Source organism: Barbatula barbatula, assembly GCF_947034865.1.
Source record: "Barbatula barbatula genome assembly, chromosome: 14".
Classification (NCBI taxonomy): Eukaryota; Metazoa; Chordata; class Actinopteri; order Cypriniformes; family Nemacheilidae; genus Barbatula; species Barbatula barbatula.
The window spans coordinates 8,870,701-8,887,332 of record NC_136777.1 but is presented as its reverse complement, the minus strand read 5'-3'; the positions used below and the strand labels follow the sequence as shown (position 1 = coordinate 8,887,332).

The 16,632-nt window shown below is 38.4% G+C and overlaps 1 protein-coding gene across 3 annotated transcripts in view; it reads right to left on the bottom strand.

Annotated features, from left to right (window-relative positions):
- The window catches only part of rims1a (regulating synaptic membrane exocytosis 1a), a 56,312-nt gene that overhangs the window by 30,470 nt on the left and 9,210 nt on the right, over positions 1–16,632 (bottom strand). For all 3 annotated transcript variants that reach the window (XM_079472963.1, XM_079472964.1, XM_079472965.1), the window contains exon 3: positions 8,989–9,202. In XM_079472963.1, coding sequence (XP_079329089.1) covers positions 8,989–9,202 — 214 coding nt within the window. The remainder of the gene's footprint in view (positions 1–8,988; positions 9,203–16,632) is intronic.

The window sequence follows — 16,632 nt, the reverse complement described above, 5'->3', positions numbered from 1 at the left end:
TCTGACAGACAAAATGGATAATGTAGGCAGGAGGAGGTGTGAACTTGAAAGAACTGAAAGAAAATTGACGAAATTGTGTAGACAGAAACAAAACTGTTGTGCTTTCAGGGATTATTGTGGAAAACAATGCACATAAACTAGTAAAGCTAGCTGACAAAAGGTTGGTGTTGTTGAAACAGAGGTTGTGACTTTAAATTGTAAGGGCCGTGGGTTGAAATCACATGCCCACAGCCAGAACGCATTGACCGTGGCCACTGTGGGAAGATTTGCAGGAACTGTGGGGAAAAACATGGAGGGTCGGGCCCTGATACATGCAAGCATTAGTGATGCTATACTTCATAACCCTCCTCCACATCCACAGATAGCCTGCCTGCTGTATTCTTCAGTATAAGAATCAGGAGCGAGGACCACAAAGACCTTGGCACATTCCAAAAATGTTCTCCTTTTTCCACTTTCCTCCTCCAGATTGCTTTTGATTAAAAGCTTGGGAGGTTGTGAGAGGAGAGAAAGAGTGTGAGCGAGGGAGAGACACGCATCAACACTTCTATATTTATCCAGGCAGCCGCCCAGCACCAATGGGTATATTTTAAAAAATTCCCCAGCTCGCCACATTACTGAGCGAAGACTACCATACAGTTGATCCCGCAGATGCAAGGCCAAACAAATGATCTTACACACACACACAAGCAAATACACACTTATAAGCTTACGTACAAACACAGCCTTCTGGTGCTCATGCCCATGCCAGACAAACACACTCAGCGTTATAGTCGAAAAACGAAATGTTCACATGTACCACCTGCTACCAGAACTACTGTCCTACTTTCCATTTTACTTCTCGCTTTCATCTTTTCTCTTTCTGATCTGACCAATATATTGTGGATTATTTCCCCATCCAAACTTTGAATAAGTAGTAAAACTTTTTCTTGAAGGGACATTAGTTCCAGTACACTAGAAAGGCTTCATTCCAAAACATTTCCTACAGATTTCTATTTTTGTAGAGAGGAAATTAACCTTGCTCAGTGGTGGATGAAAACGATCCAAACCAATAACTTGGGAGTTGGTGAGTCTTTAGGCAGTTTCATTAAAATAACCATGATGCTTAAGTGGACACATGGATGATGTGGGTTCAGATCCGCCTTGCGACATGCCCTAACTGCCCTAATAAATAGTAAAATAAGAGACCATTCCAAATGTTCATTTCCAGCCCAGTGTATGTTGAATTTCAACAAAATGAGACTTCAGGATTGACTTTAAGTCATCCAACATATATGTGAAATACTGACAGCATGTCAAGACTGTGATAAAAATTTAGGTAATCCCGTAAATATTTTCCTAAATACATATATTACTGTTGCATTGCTTAAAAGTTTCTCGTTTTCATTTTCTGCAAATAAATGCAAAAACAAACAATATGTTTATTTTAAATTTGGCACAAATATTGTTAGTAGTTCACAGAATTTAACAAAAATGATCACTTTACTTAAACACATACCTATAAATAGAAAATTCTGAATAGGAGTGTAGCGCTCAACTCCTTACAAAATTAATTCTGCTGACTTTTTCCTCAAAACCAGCACATAAAAGAATTATGTATATCAAATGTTAGATTACAGACAGTAATACAGTATTTGCCTCTACAGTTGAAACACCAGTAAAATGAGTATGTCTCTATCAGTGAGCGCTTTTCCACCATGGAGCTGAATCGTACTCGTTGCTTAATCGTTCCACTCTGTTCCACTTTGAGAGTTTGATTTATTATTTGATAATTTCAGCATTATTTTTTAATTTTGTTAGGAAAAAACTTCAGTAGTGAACGAAAATGTTTGGAAGGTAGCACAAACGAGTCACGTGCTGCCTTGGTTACACAAGAAACTGAGCTATATATAGATATACAGGGATCTCTAAATTATATATTAGTTTAATGTGGGGCAAAAAGAAAGACGGACTGCTGGCTGTTCACGTTGTAAGGCTGACTTGTGCCTATTCAGAGGTGGCAGTGTTATGTATAGTACAAAGAGGGCAAGAGGGGCAGTTCACTTACAATGAAAAAGCATTATGTTGTGATTGAACACGGCTGGCTGAGATCCAAACTAATCGTAACTAAATCAACAGCAGAATCCCCAGCTGTCAGGCACAGCTCCGACCCCCCTCACACGGATTACAACACTCATATACAAACCCCTATCCACAACATTGTCCTACTGTCAGGTGCAGCAGACAGAATGTGTGTGTGTGTGCAGAGAGAGAAGAGAGAGAGAGAGAGAGAGAGAGAGAGAGAGAGAGAGAGAGAGAGGGAGGGAGGGAGGGAGGGAGGGAGGGAGGGAGGGAGGGAGGGAGGGAGGGAGGGAGGGAGGAGAGAGAGAGAGAGAGAGAGAGAGAGAGAGAGAGAGAGAGAGAGAGAGAGAGAGAGAGAGAGAGAGAGAGAGAGATTTTCAATCAGGTCACAGATCATCTACTGACAACAAGACATTATGAGGCTGCAGTTTTAATCTAGACAAACTGGTTGAGGAAATCTGACTGTGTTGACAGACAGTAATAGATTTCACAGACTATACCCTTTTTTACCAAATTTGTTAATTTATCACTTGCTTTGTAATTTTATCTATGCCAGAGATTTCTCCAAGAACTGAATTAGCTCTTAAATATGCAATTTGAAGTTGGATATTAAAAATGGCATAGGCCTATAGATGTTCAAAGCAAGAATGTTATAAGCTAAATTATTTCAAAATAGCTGAATGAGGTGTTTTTATGCTGAATTAGCTCAGTTTAATGATTAATGGTTCAAGAAGAAGGTCAATATTTATAATGATAACCAAACACCCGCTTGTAGTAACAAGTCAAAAATTAAAAAAAATTATAGTTATTAGGGATAAGTGTTAGTGACGGAATCTGCTGCTAATCTTGGACTTTCCTTTAATATCTTGCAGAATCGGTTAAAGAATTTCTATGCTTGTTATAAAAAATTCATACAATATACAAAATAAATGTTTCTGGCACCCAGGCCACCACAACAGAAATAAGACATCCCATTAAAGTGAGTATAACAACTAGAACACAAACAATGCGTGTCCTTTACCGTATATGTAATTTAGAACACATTTGTGATGTGTTCTAAATTAGAAGCGGAAATAAAGAAGCGCACTATAGAGGGTCAGTCTCACCCCTTGCAGTATACTCATCAAACTCCAGCTGATGGGCTAATTATCAAACTAATTAACATTTGCTAATAGTCAGTAAATACCCTGGTACCTGTGAGCCAGTGGAAGGATACGTATCAGCGCTCTTTCCATCATCTCTCTAAAGTAAGTGTTGACTGATTTTAACTTCAGATCAAACAATAACTGCTGCTAGAGAAACAGATAAGTTACAATAACCTCAAAATAACAAATCCTGAAACAACACCCGTATGTTTGCAATTTAACAACAAGCTATCATCTCATTCTGCTTTCTGGCACCTAAGGTCCGTAATTCCTCACCAAACTCCTCCCCTTCCTCCATCTCGTTGAAATCATTTCATTTCCATCACTCGGCAAGACACGGACAGGCAGGGTCTTCCGCTCTGTGTCTGGTCCACGCAAACAGGGTGGATCAATGAATTGCTTGAGATCTGTGAGTGGAGGGAAGAAGGAGAATGCGGTTTACGATTCCACCTCCGATAGCTTGTTGAATTGGGCGGCAACAGGCAGAGCTAGACCCATAATTCAGCATGTTATAAATCCTGGATAAGGATGAAAGACTGCCGCAAAAGACATTACTGTCCATTTCATCTAATGAGCTAGTACATCAGCGCCCGGAGACGGTCACCCACCGGCCCTCTCGCGAAACGCTCATTCACCTGTCCATCGTACACAGACTGTTCCAATTGTTAAATACCGGATCGATAGTGTAAATAATATATTACAGCTCCCTGCTGATGTTACAAAACCAACTCTCACCCTTCCGTCACCGAGGCATATATCTCTCGCTTGACAAGCCATCTGCAGATCAATAATGTGATAAGTTTAGCTCCGCTCCCTCTCCAAACACTGGACCTTCTGTGAATTAAGCAGACTGATGAGATCTATGAATAAAGCAGCTTCATGCTTCCAATGGCTATTTTTGTATATGTGGATCACATTATTTCTTCCAGAAGACCTAAGATGATTCTCAACTCACTTCAAACCGGATCTGTGTGTTGTTTTTTCACTACAAAAAGTCCTGTTAAGAAAGACAGACATCTCATGGAGAGACACAAGCCTAAAGTGCCAGTCAATGAAACATCCGGATGCAAAGGAAGAGAAGCAAGATCGATACTAATCATTTCACGTTGTCGCTTTGGTGGGGTGGGAGGTGGAAAGACGCATCACATATTTCTTCCCGTAACATTGAAATTCTGGTGTAAAAATATGCACAGTGCAAAAGGCCAGCACGGTTAACAGTAGTCTGAAACGGATCTTCGGAAAAGAAACACAGACGGAGAACAAGAGATCGAAATGCAAGTGTACTGCCTAGGGAAAAGTATCTGACTTCAAAAACAGCAGAAAGAAACTTTGCTAGGTGAAATAGCAACACAAAAACCAAAGAAGCCTGATAATCGCTGGGATAATGAGCTCTGAATTGCATTTACAGGGATCTCTTTGCATTGCTGAAATGCATGGCGCTGTTCTGATCAACCAATGAAGCACCTGGGAGAATCAGAGAGTGCATATATATTACAGTGCTTCTGTTAAACCTGTGCTGTATATTTCCTAAATTCGTAGGCCCTGGTTTACTAAGCCCCCAAGCAAGGGACACTGATTTGATTACATATTATGGGATAGCCTACTACTGTAAGAAAAAGTGTGCTAACAGTCATAGTTTAAACTGCTTTTTTTCATGTTTTACAAAGATAATTCACCCAAAAATCTAAATTCTGACATTACTTACTAACCTTGTCATTTAAACCCATACAAATTTATTTCTTCTCAAAACACAAAAAGAGATGTCCTGCATTTTCGTTTTATTGAATGAAAGAGTATTCTTTACCATTATATAGTAATGGTAAACGCTACACTTCAGTGACATAAAGAGAATTGAGAAGGCTAACCACTTTGTCCTCCTTCTCCAGTATCACAGGGCAGCACAGCAGGACACAGAAAATGATTGTGGATGGGTAGGTGGTGAAGAAGAACACAAAGAGTAAGATAGACGTATGAAATTATAAACAGATAAGAAAACATGAAGTCATTTAGATGCACATTGGAATATATGCAAACAATACAAGGACAAATAACCAAAGTGCTCACACAGGTATTAACAGTACCAAAGATTGCCCAGTTAGTGTCCAGTGTAATTAAAAACAAAAATGATATTCCCTTGCTCATCTTTAAGCACAGACCACGCCTGTATGACCATGCACCTGCACCATATGGTGGTGTAAATCTGCAGGTATGTTGCCACCCACAGGGCAAAGCAAGGATCTGCAGCTTGTGTTTTACTGAACAATTCTCAGTGGAAATAAAAGAAGCTAATGGATCGCTGAAAACGTGAACATTAGACTCCACTTAGTAGGTCTTATTTCTTCTGAGTCACCACACTAAGAATACACACAGACGCAAATATGTTACTATAAATACAGACACACCTGTCCAATGCAAACAAAAAGCACAAAGAAATAATTGGTATACACTGTGGAATTATTTTTTTGATTCTTGTCATATTGTTCTAATTGGATCTTATAAGATAATACTGTAAGTAAATCTTAAGGATATAAGCAAAAAATAAGAAACAGAAGGTGCTGTGAGCATGAGTAGACAAAAGATGGATATTTCCATACTACAGAAGAACTAACAATGATCTTCACAATATCTATCGGATGGAAAAAATAATGTTAAAAATGTCCACCTTCCATAATACAACATCAGGAAATGGAATGGGATGAGAATGTTGCTGTGATATTCTTAACAGATGCACTACAAAATGTAGGTCTGTTCACTTTAGACTGGTCTCAGGCTACTCAAACAATGGAGCTATTAACTGCATTTCATTGCTGTTAGGTATACTGTTTCCAGTCCACCAGATTGAGACGGTATAGCTCTCTATGTTTAACCTATAGGCATCCAGCAACTCCATTATCAAGTGTGCCACTCTCATTAATAGCACACGCCAAAGGACTCCGATGAACAACATCTGCTCACTTCAGTTAAACTTACGTGAGGGCAGCACCTATCAACAATCAAGAAACATAGGGAGGCTAAGAGATGACTTATTTTTGTATGCAACCCGGAATCGAGTTAGTTTAGGACTCCCAGTTCCATCGCTAAAGTTTATGGGTTTTTTGGTAAATCACCGGAAATAAGGTCTGTGGTAAACAATATCTCTAAATATTTTCATGGTTTATTCTTTGACAAAACACAGCAATTATAACCTGCTTGTGATTTTTAAATCCTTACTGCGTCGAAAAAAAAAACAGTAAGTTGCTAAAACCAAACTATTTCCTTTGGCGGGGACGTTAGATGTCATCACGCATATAAAGCTCCCATATAATACAACATAGGCACAAATCTCTTAAAACGTAGATGCTGTGTCACGGTTATGGACAGAACCCAAGCGCAGGCAGACTGGAGAAAAAAACAAAACTTTTTTAAACAGAAGACCCTCGATGTGTAAAACATGAACTAAAACAAGACAGTAAACTAAAAATTCCCACAAGGGGGACAAAACAAACAAAGTCCTTTGAATAATAAATCGACAAATTTAGAAGCGGAACAAGACAATCCACGAACAGGAATGATCCAAAAAGGTGAGTTCAACAGGGATGATAATGACAATGAACCAACAAGAGACAGAGGGAAACTGGGACTAGGTGAAGGGAAACACTAATGAGGACTGATCACACAGGGAGAGTGGCGGCAGGTGACATGAATGAAACACTCAAGGAAAGCTAACAGGAGGATTGCACGAGGCAGGTGAGGGGAATGAAACACTAAGGGAAAGATGGACCAGGGCTGGTGACAAGACTAACACTAATGGGCCGTTAACAGGGAAACAAGGGGGCGGGGCTAAAGGACAAGACACCGGAGAGAGAGCATGGCGTGACAAACCAGAACAATGCTCTTTCTCCACACAAAACACATAGGACTGACATGATCCTGCCACAAGACTCGAAAACCAAGACAAGGAGAGGCAGGATCATGACATGCGGATTCATTCGTGGAGTAATTACTTACCAGGGAACACATTTTTAATAAACTTTGAAAATTGCAGTAACTGGTTGCAATGACTAGCTGGTGTGAAAACGTTGTATTTTTCTGTGTTTGTGTAGTTACTGCACTTTGACTTTTTAGGGCAGTATGGGCTGTCGCAATATAATTTTTTTTTTATATCTGTTGAAAACGCACAACTGTTCAAATTCATCTTAATGTGGTTCATCTTACGGTATTATGACTCTCTCTCTCTCTGTGTAAGCACCGGTCAAAAGTTTAAGAACAAAATATAGAAAATATAGACAAAATTGTAAGCTCATCAAAACTGTGGAATAACACGGAGGGAACAATGCCATACAATCTCATGGCAACTCGATGTGGCTAATAATGGCTAATTTGCATGAATTTACACTATGTCATTTGTACATTTTAGTATGATTTGCTTTCATGCCAGTGATGTTAGGGGGGGTTCAGATTGTTTTTTCTAGTAATCCTATGACTCACAATGTACAAATTCATACGAATAAGCCACCTCGTAAAATAGTTACGAATTCAGTGAGATCATGTCGAACAAAGAGAATTGTGTTGCGACAAAAAATCTAAATGAGATGAATGAAACTTGTTATATTTTAGCATCGTCAGTGTAGTCCCCTTTTACAAGCACCTTTTCGGGTTTCACCCTAATTTATACAGTAAACAATGTCTCACGATCCTGCCCTCTGGTTTCCAGTGTTGTGTCAGGATTGTGACAGTACCCACGTGTTTAGTGTGGAGAGACATGACATTGTTTGTTTTGGCGTGCCATGCACTCCCTCCGGTCTCAAATCTGTCCCCACCCTATCGTTTCCTCATTAGTGATGATGTAATGGATTTATGCCCTACACCTGTTCCCCGCCTGTTTTTTTCCCCTATTTAATCTCCTTGTGTTCGCTGCGCTGGTTCGTTTTGCTGTCTACCTCTGTGTATGATGTTCCGTAATTTTATGCTCAGTCAAGTCGTGTCCTGTTGAGGCTGTTTATTATTATCCATTGTTCATTGTTGTTTACCCCCTCGTGGGTTTTTGTTTTGTTTATCTGTTAAAGTAATGGTTTCCCAAAACCATTCTGTCTGCGCCTGGGTTACCTTTCTGCAACTCATGACACAATGCTGTAGTTCACATCTATTCTGTGCTCCTATAGTTTGCTCTTTTTTTCAGTCAGTCATACATTTCAAACACATTTTTTAAATAAAGTTAAATTTAGAATGTATAGAAAAGGTTTACATTTGTAAAAATATATTTTTGTCTACTGAAGTGTTCATTTAAACAGTATGTGTAGCATAAAACGTTACACATTTACTCTAAATACCCAGCTGTAATACAATTATTAACTAAATGTATGTGTTTTTTATGAATTGCATTTACCCCATTTATGGCCCACTGACCTCACCTCCTAATCTAGCACCACTGTCTGTGAGCTTATTCTCTCCTTCTGTTGACTCCCCACACTGCACTCATAATAGCTGAACACTAATTAGCTATCTGGACTCAGTAGAGAGAATAGAAAGTGAAGGTAAATATCACTCTCCAGGAGGTGGGCCACCAGTTCAGGTGCTTCCCTTTGCGTGGTACGTCACCCCTGTGGAGACTCAGCACCTACCCCAGCATCCCCTGCTGACCAGCAGCGTCATTTCCTCTGACTAATGCCCAATTAACCTTTCTCACATGCACTCAATGATCTGTGACCGTCTTGATTTTCTCTCCTCGTCCCTGCTTAAATGTCTGGGAATCAGATGGATACAGGTCGAGAAAGTGGAGTGCTGATAGTATACAGGTGTTACTTACGTTATTGGAACGCAGAGAGACTCTTCCCCCGCACCGGGCACAGAACTTCGTCTGGCAGTAGGAGCACAGGTTACCGCAGCCATTAGCAAACTTGGTCTTGCGGCAGATGCCACAGGTGGGGGTGTCATCCTTGTGTTGGCTTGGCTGCCTCTGCTGGGGCTCCTGCCCAATCTGCCTCACCTGCTCTTTGTAGGTGGCAAACTGCTGGTGCAAACTGGAAAGCAATGAACGACATTTTATTTTTGCATATTAACATTTTGCTGTAATGTACACGTGTTTCTGAACCAGGACGCTTTTCAAGGGGGCCTCAAGATGACTTGAATGGTTTAAAATAAGATAAAATATGCTTCAGAAAAAGCCAAAAAATCTTGTTACTTTTATAATGTACATACAACTTTTAAGTCGTTAATAGCTCTCCAGAATAATATAATGGGTAGCCATTGTAAATAGGGGAGACTTCAAAAAGGGGTGACCTTACAGTAAAAAAGGGTAAGAACCACTGCTGTAAAAACATTCAACCTTAAGTTGAACTGAACCTTTATTTTTTGACAGAAAATGACAAATGTTAAACTCAGCAGAGACAAGTGCATTAATAGTGATCAAAAAATCATGTCGAATGATTTCAAGTCTGAAAACTCATATAATCAACAGAAAAAAGATTGAAATTATTATAATAGGTTAAATGTATGGAAACAAAGCACATAGACACATAGTGCACGGTGCTGAAATTAGTTCTACAGATTGTTGAAGAAAAAGGTCTTACGCAAACAAGAACACCATTAAGAAGCAGTTACAATCAAGGCTGTAAACAGCAAGGACATCGAGGGTGACACGTCCCCCAAGACTTCAGATCAATAGTCGATCAATATGCTTTTCAATAACCAAATAAAGCTCACAAGAGATTGGATTCACACTTTAACTTAAGCAACAAAAATCTACACTTATAAAATCTATAATAGAACATTTGGCACTACCACAGACCTCTTCACTATATATATCCCTCATATACCTGCAAAATGACTCCTGTTTGAACAACACTGAAGTGTTAATCATGCATTAATCTATCCACAGATGCTTTACTTACACTAATGTGCTTTTCTTCACAGACTCCCCCGCCATGACGATACCTTATGACGTACTATATACTAAAATAAGCAACCTACATAAAGTAAAAAGAAAACGCAACCTACGGAAGTGATGAACGTGCAACCAGCCAAAGAATTTGCCCAAGAGAAAGACAACCAGATCCTGTCAACACCTGCCCGCAGTCCTAGCCCAGGTCTCCCTCCCCCTGTGCACCCCACTGCTCTCCTGCTCCTCAACATCATCACCAGCGAATATAGATAAAAAGCTTTTTTATTGATTTTTTCTTAGGAATTTTAGGAGACAGAATGTATTCAAAGTGGATGATGAGGCCTATACAATTAAAACCATTGTTAATGTCACAAAAATAAAGTACCATCAAATTTATATGAATTAGAAAAATGTTGGTCTTATAAGAATTCAATATGACATGTTTTTATAAAATGAGCTTATTATTGAAATCTCACATTTTCCATTAAATGTTTTGGTATATTGGTAGATCTCAGCATATGAATCATTAGATGTTTGCTTGAGAAACATATCTCAGAAGATGCTAATTGCTAAACTTCTTAAAGGTGCTGTGTGTAATTTTCTGGAGGATCTACATATCGCAATATTGCAGAAATGCAATATAGTATCTATAACTTTGTCTTCAGAGGTGTATAAAGACCTAACAAAATCAACAGTTGTGACTTTAATAACCTTAAATTAAGCTATAAACTGGGGGTCCCCTTGCATGGAATTCGCCATGTTGTTTCTACCGTAGCCCTAAATGGACAACATTGCTCTACATAGCGTGTTTCATAAATATATTATCTCCTTCGGCAAAGAACCGAAAACGCAATAACATCTTGTCCTGTGAGATCTGCACTAATGCTTCGAAAAAGGGCGGGGCAGAGTGTGCTGTTGGTTGCAATTCACAACCTTACCACCAGATGCCGTTAAAATCTCCACATTGCTCCTTTAAATTATGTTTTGCTAACAGACTGTATGACAGCTACAACACTGCGTGTTGTCCACGTGCTAATTAAAGGATGGCAACAAAACACAAAACTTTAGTTAACAAACTTCTGAGAAACTAAGCAGCAATCTTTCAGCACAAACTGAGACATACATTGAGCTTGGCATTGTAAAGGAACATATGAAAGTGCTTTATATTCTGAGCAGGAAATCTTATTCAGGAAAGCAGCCCAGCCTCAACATAATTGAGAAAGCACATAAGAACAAAGACTCATGAGTGAAGCACAAGGTTATACGAAAGTGAACCACAGCTTTACTTTACTTAAACAAACCCCTCTTCCCCATCACAAATCATTTACTTCTCTCGCTCTCTCCCTTTCTCTCGCTCTCTCTTGTCCAGGAATAGAAGTTAACCTTTTGTGAAATGCAAATCAGGCACAGAGTCTACAAGAAACGGAAAGCAATTCACACAGGACTCGAGCATTAGCTTAGAACTTGGTGTAATTAAGGTATGTGGAAATTCTAATTAAGATGGTAAAGTTATGGAGAGGCGTCATGGAACAAATTTTAGGTTTTTCCAAAATGATGAGAAAGGGGCTACATCCCAATATACTTACACTATATGTATTGAATGTCATAAGGAACTTCTTGACCATCAGGCCGAAACCTTGTATTTCCGAAACAGCTACTTTCAGAAAATGGTATAGTAAAATAATATATAAAATATTAAAATAATTAATAAATAATGAATACTTTTTTAATAATTAAATACTACTCGTTTTCATAAGTAAAATACCAGAAAACATGAAGGGTGACCAATGAAGGCACAGACATAAAGGGTGACCCATAATAAATAAAAACATATAGATTAAAAAAATATATTAATTTACAATGTTTTTGCCCAACAGCGAAAATATGAATATATACAGTGTGTTGCATAAATATATTCCAGGACATAATACATCTGTCACTGGCATTGTCCTTTGATCAATGTATTTTATAACAACTACAATAATTGACATGGCTAATGTTAAAAAAAGCACAATTTAACCACGAGATCTTGATAACCACAGCATTTACACATAAACAGTCACATGCTCATGTTTTTTTAATCAGCTTTTAAAAACGTGACAAGTTTCTCAGTTCCTGTGGGAAAGCAAACAGATGCATTTCTCAATCCAGACAATGTGTGAATATTTCGCTATTAGGAATTACGAGAACACTCTGCACACTGTACTCTGGACACAGCGCTGGCCTGAGGAGTGACGTTGTCTGCCTGAATGACATTGCAAACACATGTAAACGTTTGAAATTAAACAAATTTCAGTCACTCATAATTACCTAAAACTGTAAGGAAATGTCAGAAAGGCCCACACACTGCACACAGTGACCCCTCTATCATGTTTGGTGGGCACCACAGCTACATGGGCCTCAATTCAGTTTGTGTGTCGGGATGTTGTATAAAAAAGACAGAGAAGTAGCGAAAGTACTGCTGGGGTTGAATCAGTTTATATGCAGCTTCATTTTCTAGTGAATGTTGGGACAAATGTGCGTTTATGAGGGAGCAACGCAAGCTGGCAGCTTGAGATGAAGCCGTAAATGCAGCTCACAAGCACTTGCTAGCAGCTCCATTCATCCTCTAACACAAGAGGACAATTCTGAAGCCAATATAAAAAAGTTCCACAATATATTATTCTCAGTTACTGCAGTCTACTATTACTGCAGGAAAATCCAGTTTAAGATGGCACACATGTTAATAACATGGTAGCTTATACTGTAGCTTGGACCAGCAATACACCAACTAACTGATCATCTTAAGGTGGTCAACTTGGTTTGTGCAACATGGTTGCTAATCAATGATACTAGAAACCAGCCACCATGTTCCAACCCTGGTTTTTCCAGTGGTGATATGTTTAAGTGGAAAAGCTCAAAATATATTGAACAATACAGAATGTCAGCATCTTATTCTGAATGAAATTTCTTTTATCATTTACTCACATTCATGTCCTCTCAAACCTGTATGACTGTATGGCTTTCTTTCTTCTGTAGAACACAAAAGAAGATATTTTGAAGAACTTTGGTAACTAAACCACACTGACCCCCGTTGACTTCCATTGTATTGACACAAAACCGCTATGACATTTTTCAAAACATCTTCTTTTGTGTTCCACAGAAGAAAGAATCATTTACAGGTTTTGAATGGCATTTGGGTGAATAAATGATGACAGGTTTTTTATTTAGGGGTGAACTATCCTTTTACACCTATAAGAGAGAAGATGGTCTCATTACCCTTGAAAAAAAACGAGCTATATTTAGCCCTATAAATGAATGCAGTACTTTAGGTCCATGAATTTATAGTCCTCTTATGATATGGCAGCTACACATGTTTCGTATTAAACAGATGCTGGTAAACTCCATGTTTTAAAAGGCTCATAAATCCTTCCGCGGGTAAATACCCCTTTTCAAAAGGGCAAACGTAAGAGGCCAAAGTGGAATTTTTTATCCCCCTCACCTGCAGATCAATGTTTGAAAGTGAGCGGAAATCCATCAAAGTACACCGTGTGAAAGAGGCAGGAACGCAGTGAGAATATCACTCCCGTCTAATTTAGAAAGTAAGCCCATCTTCCAGACAGAGGCAGCTTCTCACGCATGATTGATTTCTGCAGGCAGACGTCTTCAAATATATGGGGTTTAAATGAACTGATTTTGTGGGGTTATGTTTTAGCTGTGCTTACTTCCATACAGAAAAGCAGTAACCGATTTGGAAATGGTATTGTTGGGCTCAGTGAGGGGTTGACAAGGGAACAATCATTCAGGAGGGCTGACAAAAACAAATGTTACTCGATTTCTTAAGAATGACTCTGCATGCAAGAGTCTCTATTTGAAAAAGATTGTCAAACTCTCTAAAAGCTTTTAATACAGTAGGTTGGTTTTAATCATTACTGTCATAATAATTGTATTGCATGTTTCAATCACAATTAAATAATGTTTTACAGTGTTTGAATAATTTAAAAAAGTGACAGCTGGAATGGAAATGACGCACAATAAAAATGTTCATGTTATATTTTTCTTCACACATCACATGTCATATTTAATCTCACACTTTCTTCTTACAGACTCTGTTATATAAAGTTTCATATATTATTTATTAGAATATTGCTTTAAATATTATAATTTATGTTTTTAATGTTTTAGGTAGGACTCAGATTTTTTTAATTTCAAATCATCACCATCATGTAGTTCAAACTTGTATATGACTCTCTCGTCTGTCAAACACAAAAGAAGATATTTTGAGTATGGTTATACAATGGAAGTCAATGGCCCCCAGTGTACCAGCATTCTTCAAAATGTCTTCTTTTGTGTTTTGCAGAAGAAAGTCATACAGGTTTGAAATGACATGAACATGAATAAATGATAAACTATACTTTTAAGACAGTGACACATTTTGTATTAACATTGTTAATAAGATTGTGAGTGACAGACACACTCCTAAGTTATTTCATTCAATTATTTTATAGTATTAGTTTCTTACTCACAGCTTCCTACCACTATGTATCGTACTGCTAAAATATCTGGTTCTGACTATTCTCCAGATAACGGCATGGATGCCCAAGGTCCGGCCTCAAAGTGTCTGTTGGCTCTGGCTTTTCAGACCGGGCTCCAGTTCAGTTTGCCAACGCATTATTTCTAATCACCAAGGCACTGAAGCTGAGGGGGTTGCCATCCTGTCTGAGTGGCACCATATGGCACCAGCAACAGTGCCACGGTTGAGTCCTGCCTCTGCCGGAACTTTCCCACTGTGGAGTGTGTTGACTGTATTCTGCCCCCTGCTAACCCTGCAGACCAGCCATGTGGCAAGGCTATGGTGCTGTTTCCTTCCCACATTCCCCCTCTCAAAAGTTTCTATAGCATTGTGTCTCTATTAACTCTAGTATCTTCTTAAAAGGTTGTGGGTTTGATTGTTTCCTAGGCAACACACATACTAATAACAAATATAGCCTGAATACACAGTAAGTCGCTTTGAATAAAAGCATCCGCCAAATGAGTAAATGTAACTAAAAACATCCTTTTCAACTACTTTTATATGGCAGGGGTTCATTTTTATTAAAGGTTGACTTCTATGCACAGATTATTTTTGTGCGTTTTATACAAAGTTCACAATTTAAATTTTGTTTACCAATTATTGTTGCTACTAAAATGTCTTTAATGTACAGATTTTTTGGTTGTTGTTTTTTTTACCCTTGTTTGAGACTCTTTTTTCATCTTAAGTCATAAAATAATAAACACTTTTTGAGAAGTACGATCACGTCAACATATACGTTACATTAAATATGTGTCTAAAAAATGTTTTACATAAGTATTTACTCAAATTGTGGTAATTTCTATTACAACCAACACTTTTTCTCAATGAGGTTTGTAAATAAAATAAAATCAAGGGAAATAAACAGAATATTTTTCATTTAGTGATATTAGATATTAAGCTGTAATTATGTATATAATGGTGTAAATAAAAATGTCTTTGTTTAAGGAACACATAAAATACTTTTGAAACATAAGATACATTTGAGTCTGCAATTACATTCCAAAAATGTCATTGTCATCACAAAACACAACAACAATAAATGCATGAATTAACTTATTTCCTAAATATTACAAAGGGCCAAAATTGCCTGTAGTTAATGAAACCTCACTGGCATAAAAGCACCGCTTTTTTCAGCATTATGAAATATGAGCTCTTCTTCGCATGACCACTAGAGATGATAGGGCAGAATACAGAGGTCACATGACAAATATGATGAGCACACAGAGGAGTGTTGTGCATGTCACGTGACCAGCTGCTGCCTCCCAGAGGACAGGTGGAGAGAAGCAAGTGTACAGTGGTGTCCTCATTATGCCAAACTGGATATGCAGCAGAGAGTCAGGGGGAGATGCTGGTTCCTCCCTAAACTCAAGGAGGGCCTCTCTTAAAGATACAGGTACACCACTGTCCAGTAAATCAGACCCAGATAACTTCAGTGCTCTTCTGTTGTTTGCTCATTTTTCCCCTATGAAAAATTAAGAAAATCCAAAAATGCTATATAAACAAACTGCTTTGATTTAATGTGTATTAAAGGAATAGCTTGGTTATAACCAGAAAGAGACTGCAGCACCGTAAATGTATCAATATAAGTCCATATGACTCATATTACACGTTGCAAGTCATAAAACAGCTCTGGGTGAAAAATCTGAGTGAAATCTGAGGGTGCATAGTGTTTATAGCTGAACTAACCATTTAAGTCTACAGTTCCATGAAAACGGAAAAATGTGCCATTATAGCAGCATTGTGTAAAGATACACCGTATATGCTGTAAGAGAATTCAGTCCAAAACATTTTTGTTTGTTTCTTTAAAACAGACTAACTTTTTTCCAGGATGCTTTCATTCCAAGAACAACAGACCTTCTTATCCACAGCTAAGCTGAGTGGAGGAGTTGCACAGTGCCAGGACAATAACATTTCCCAGAACCCCCTGGTGACGGCAGCAACTCTGCGCTGATTAGACAGCAGCCCTTTAATAATGAATGGAGCCAAACTTCAAATTGAGTGAGAGAGGTAGAGAGAGA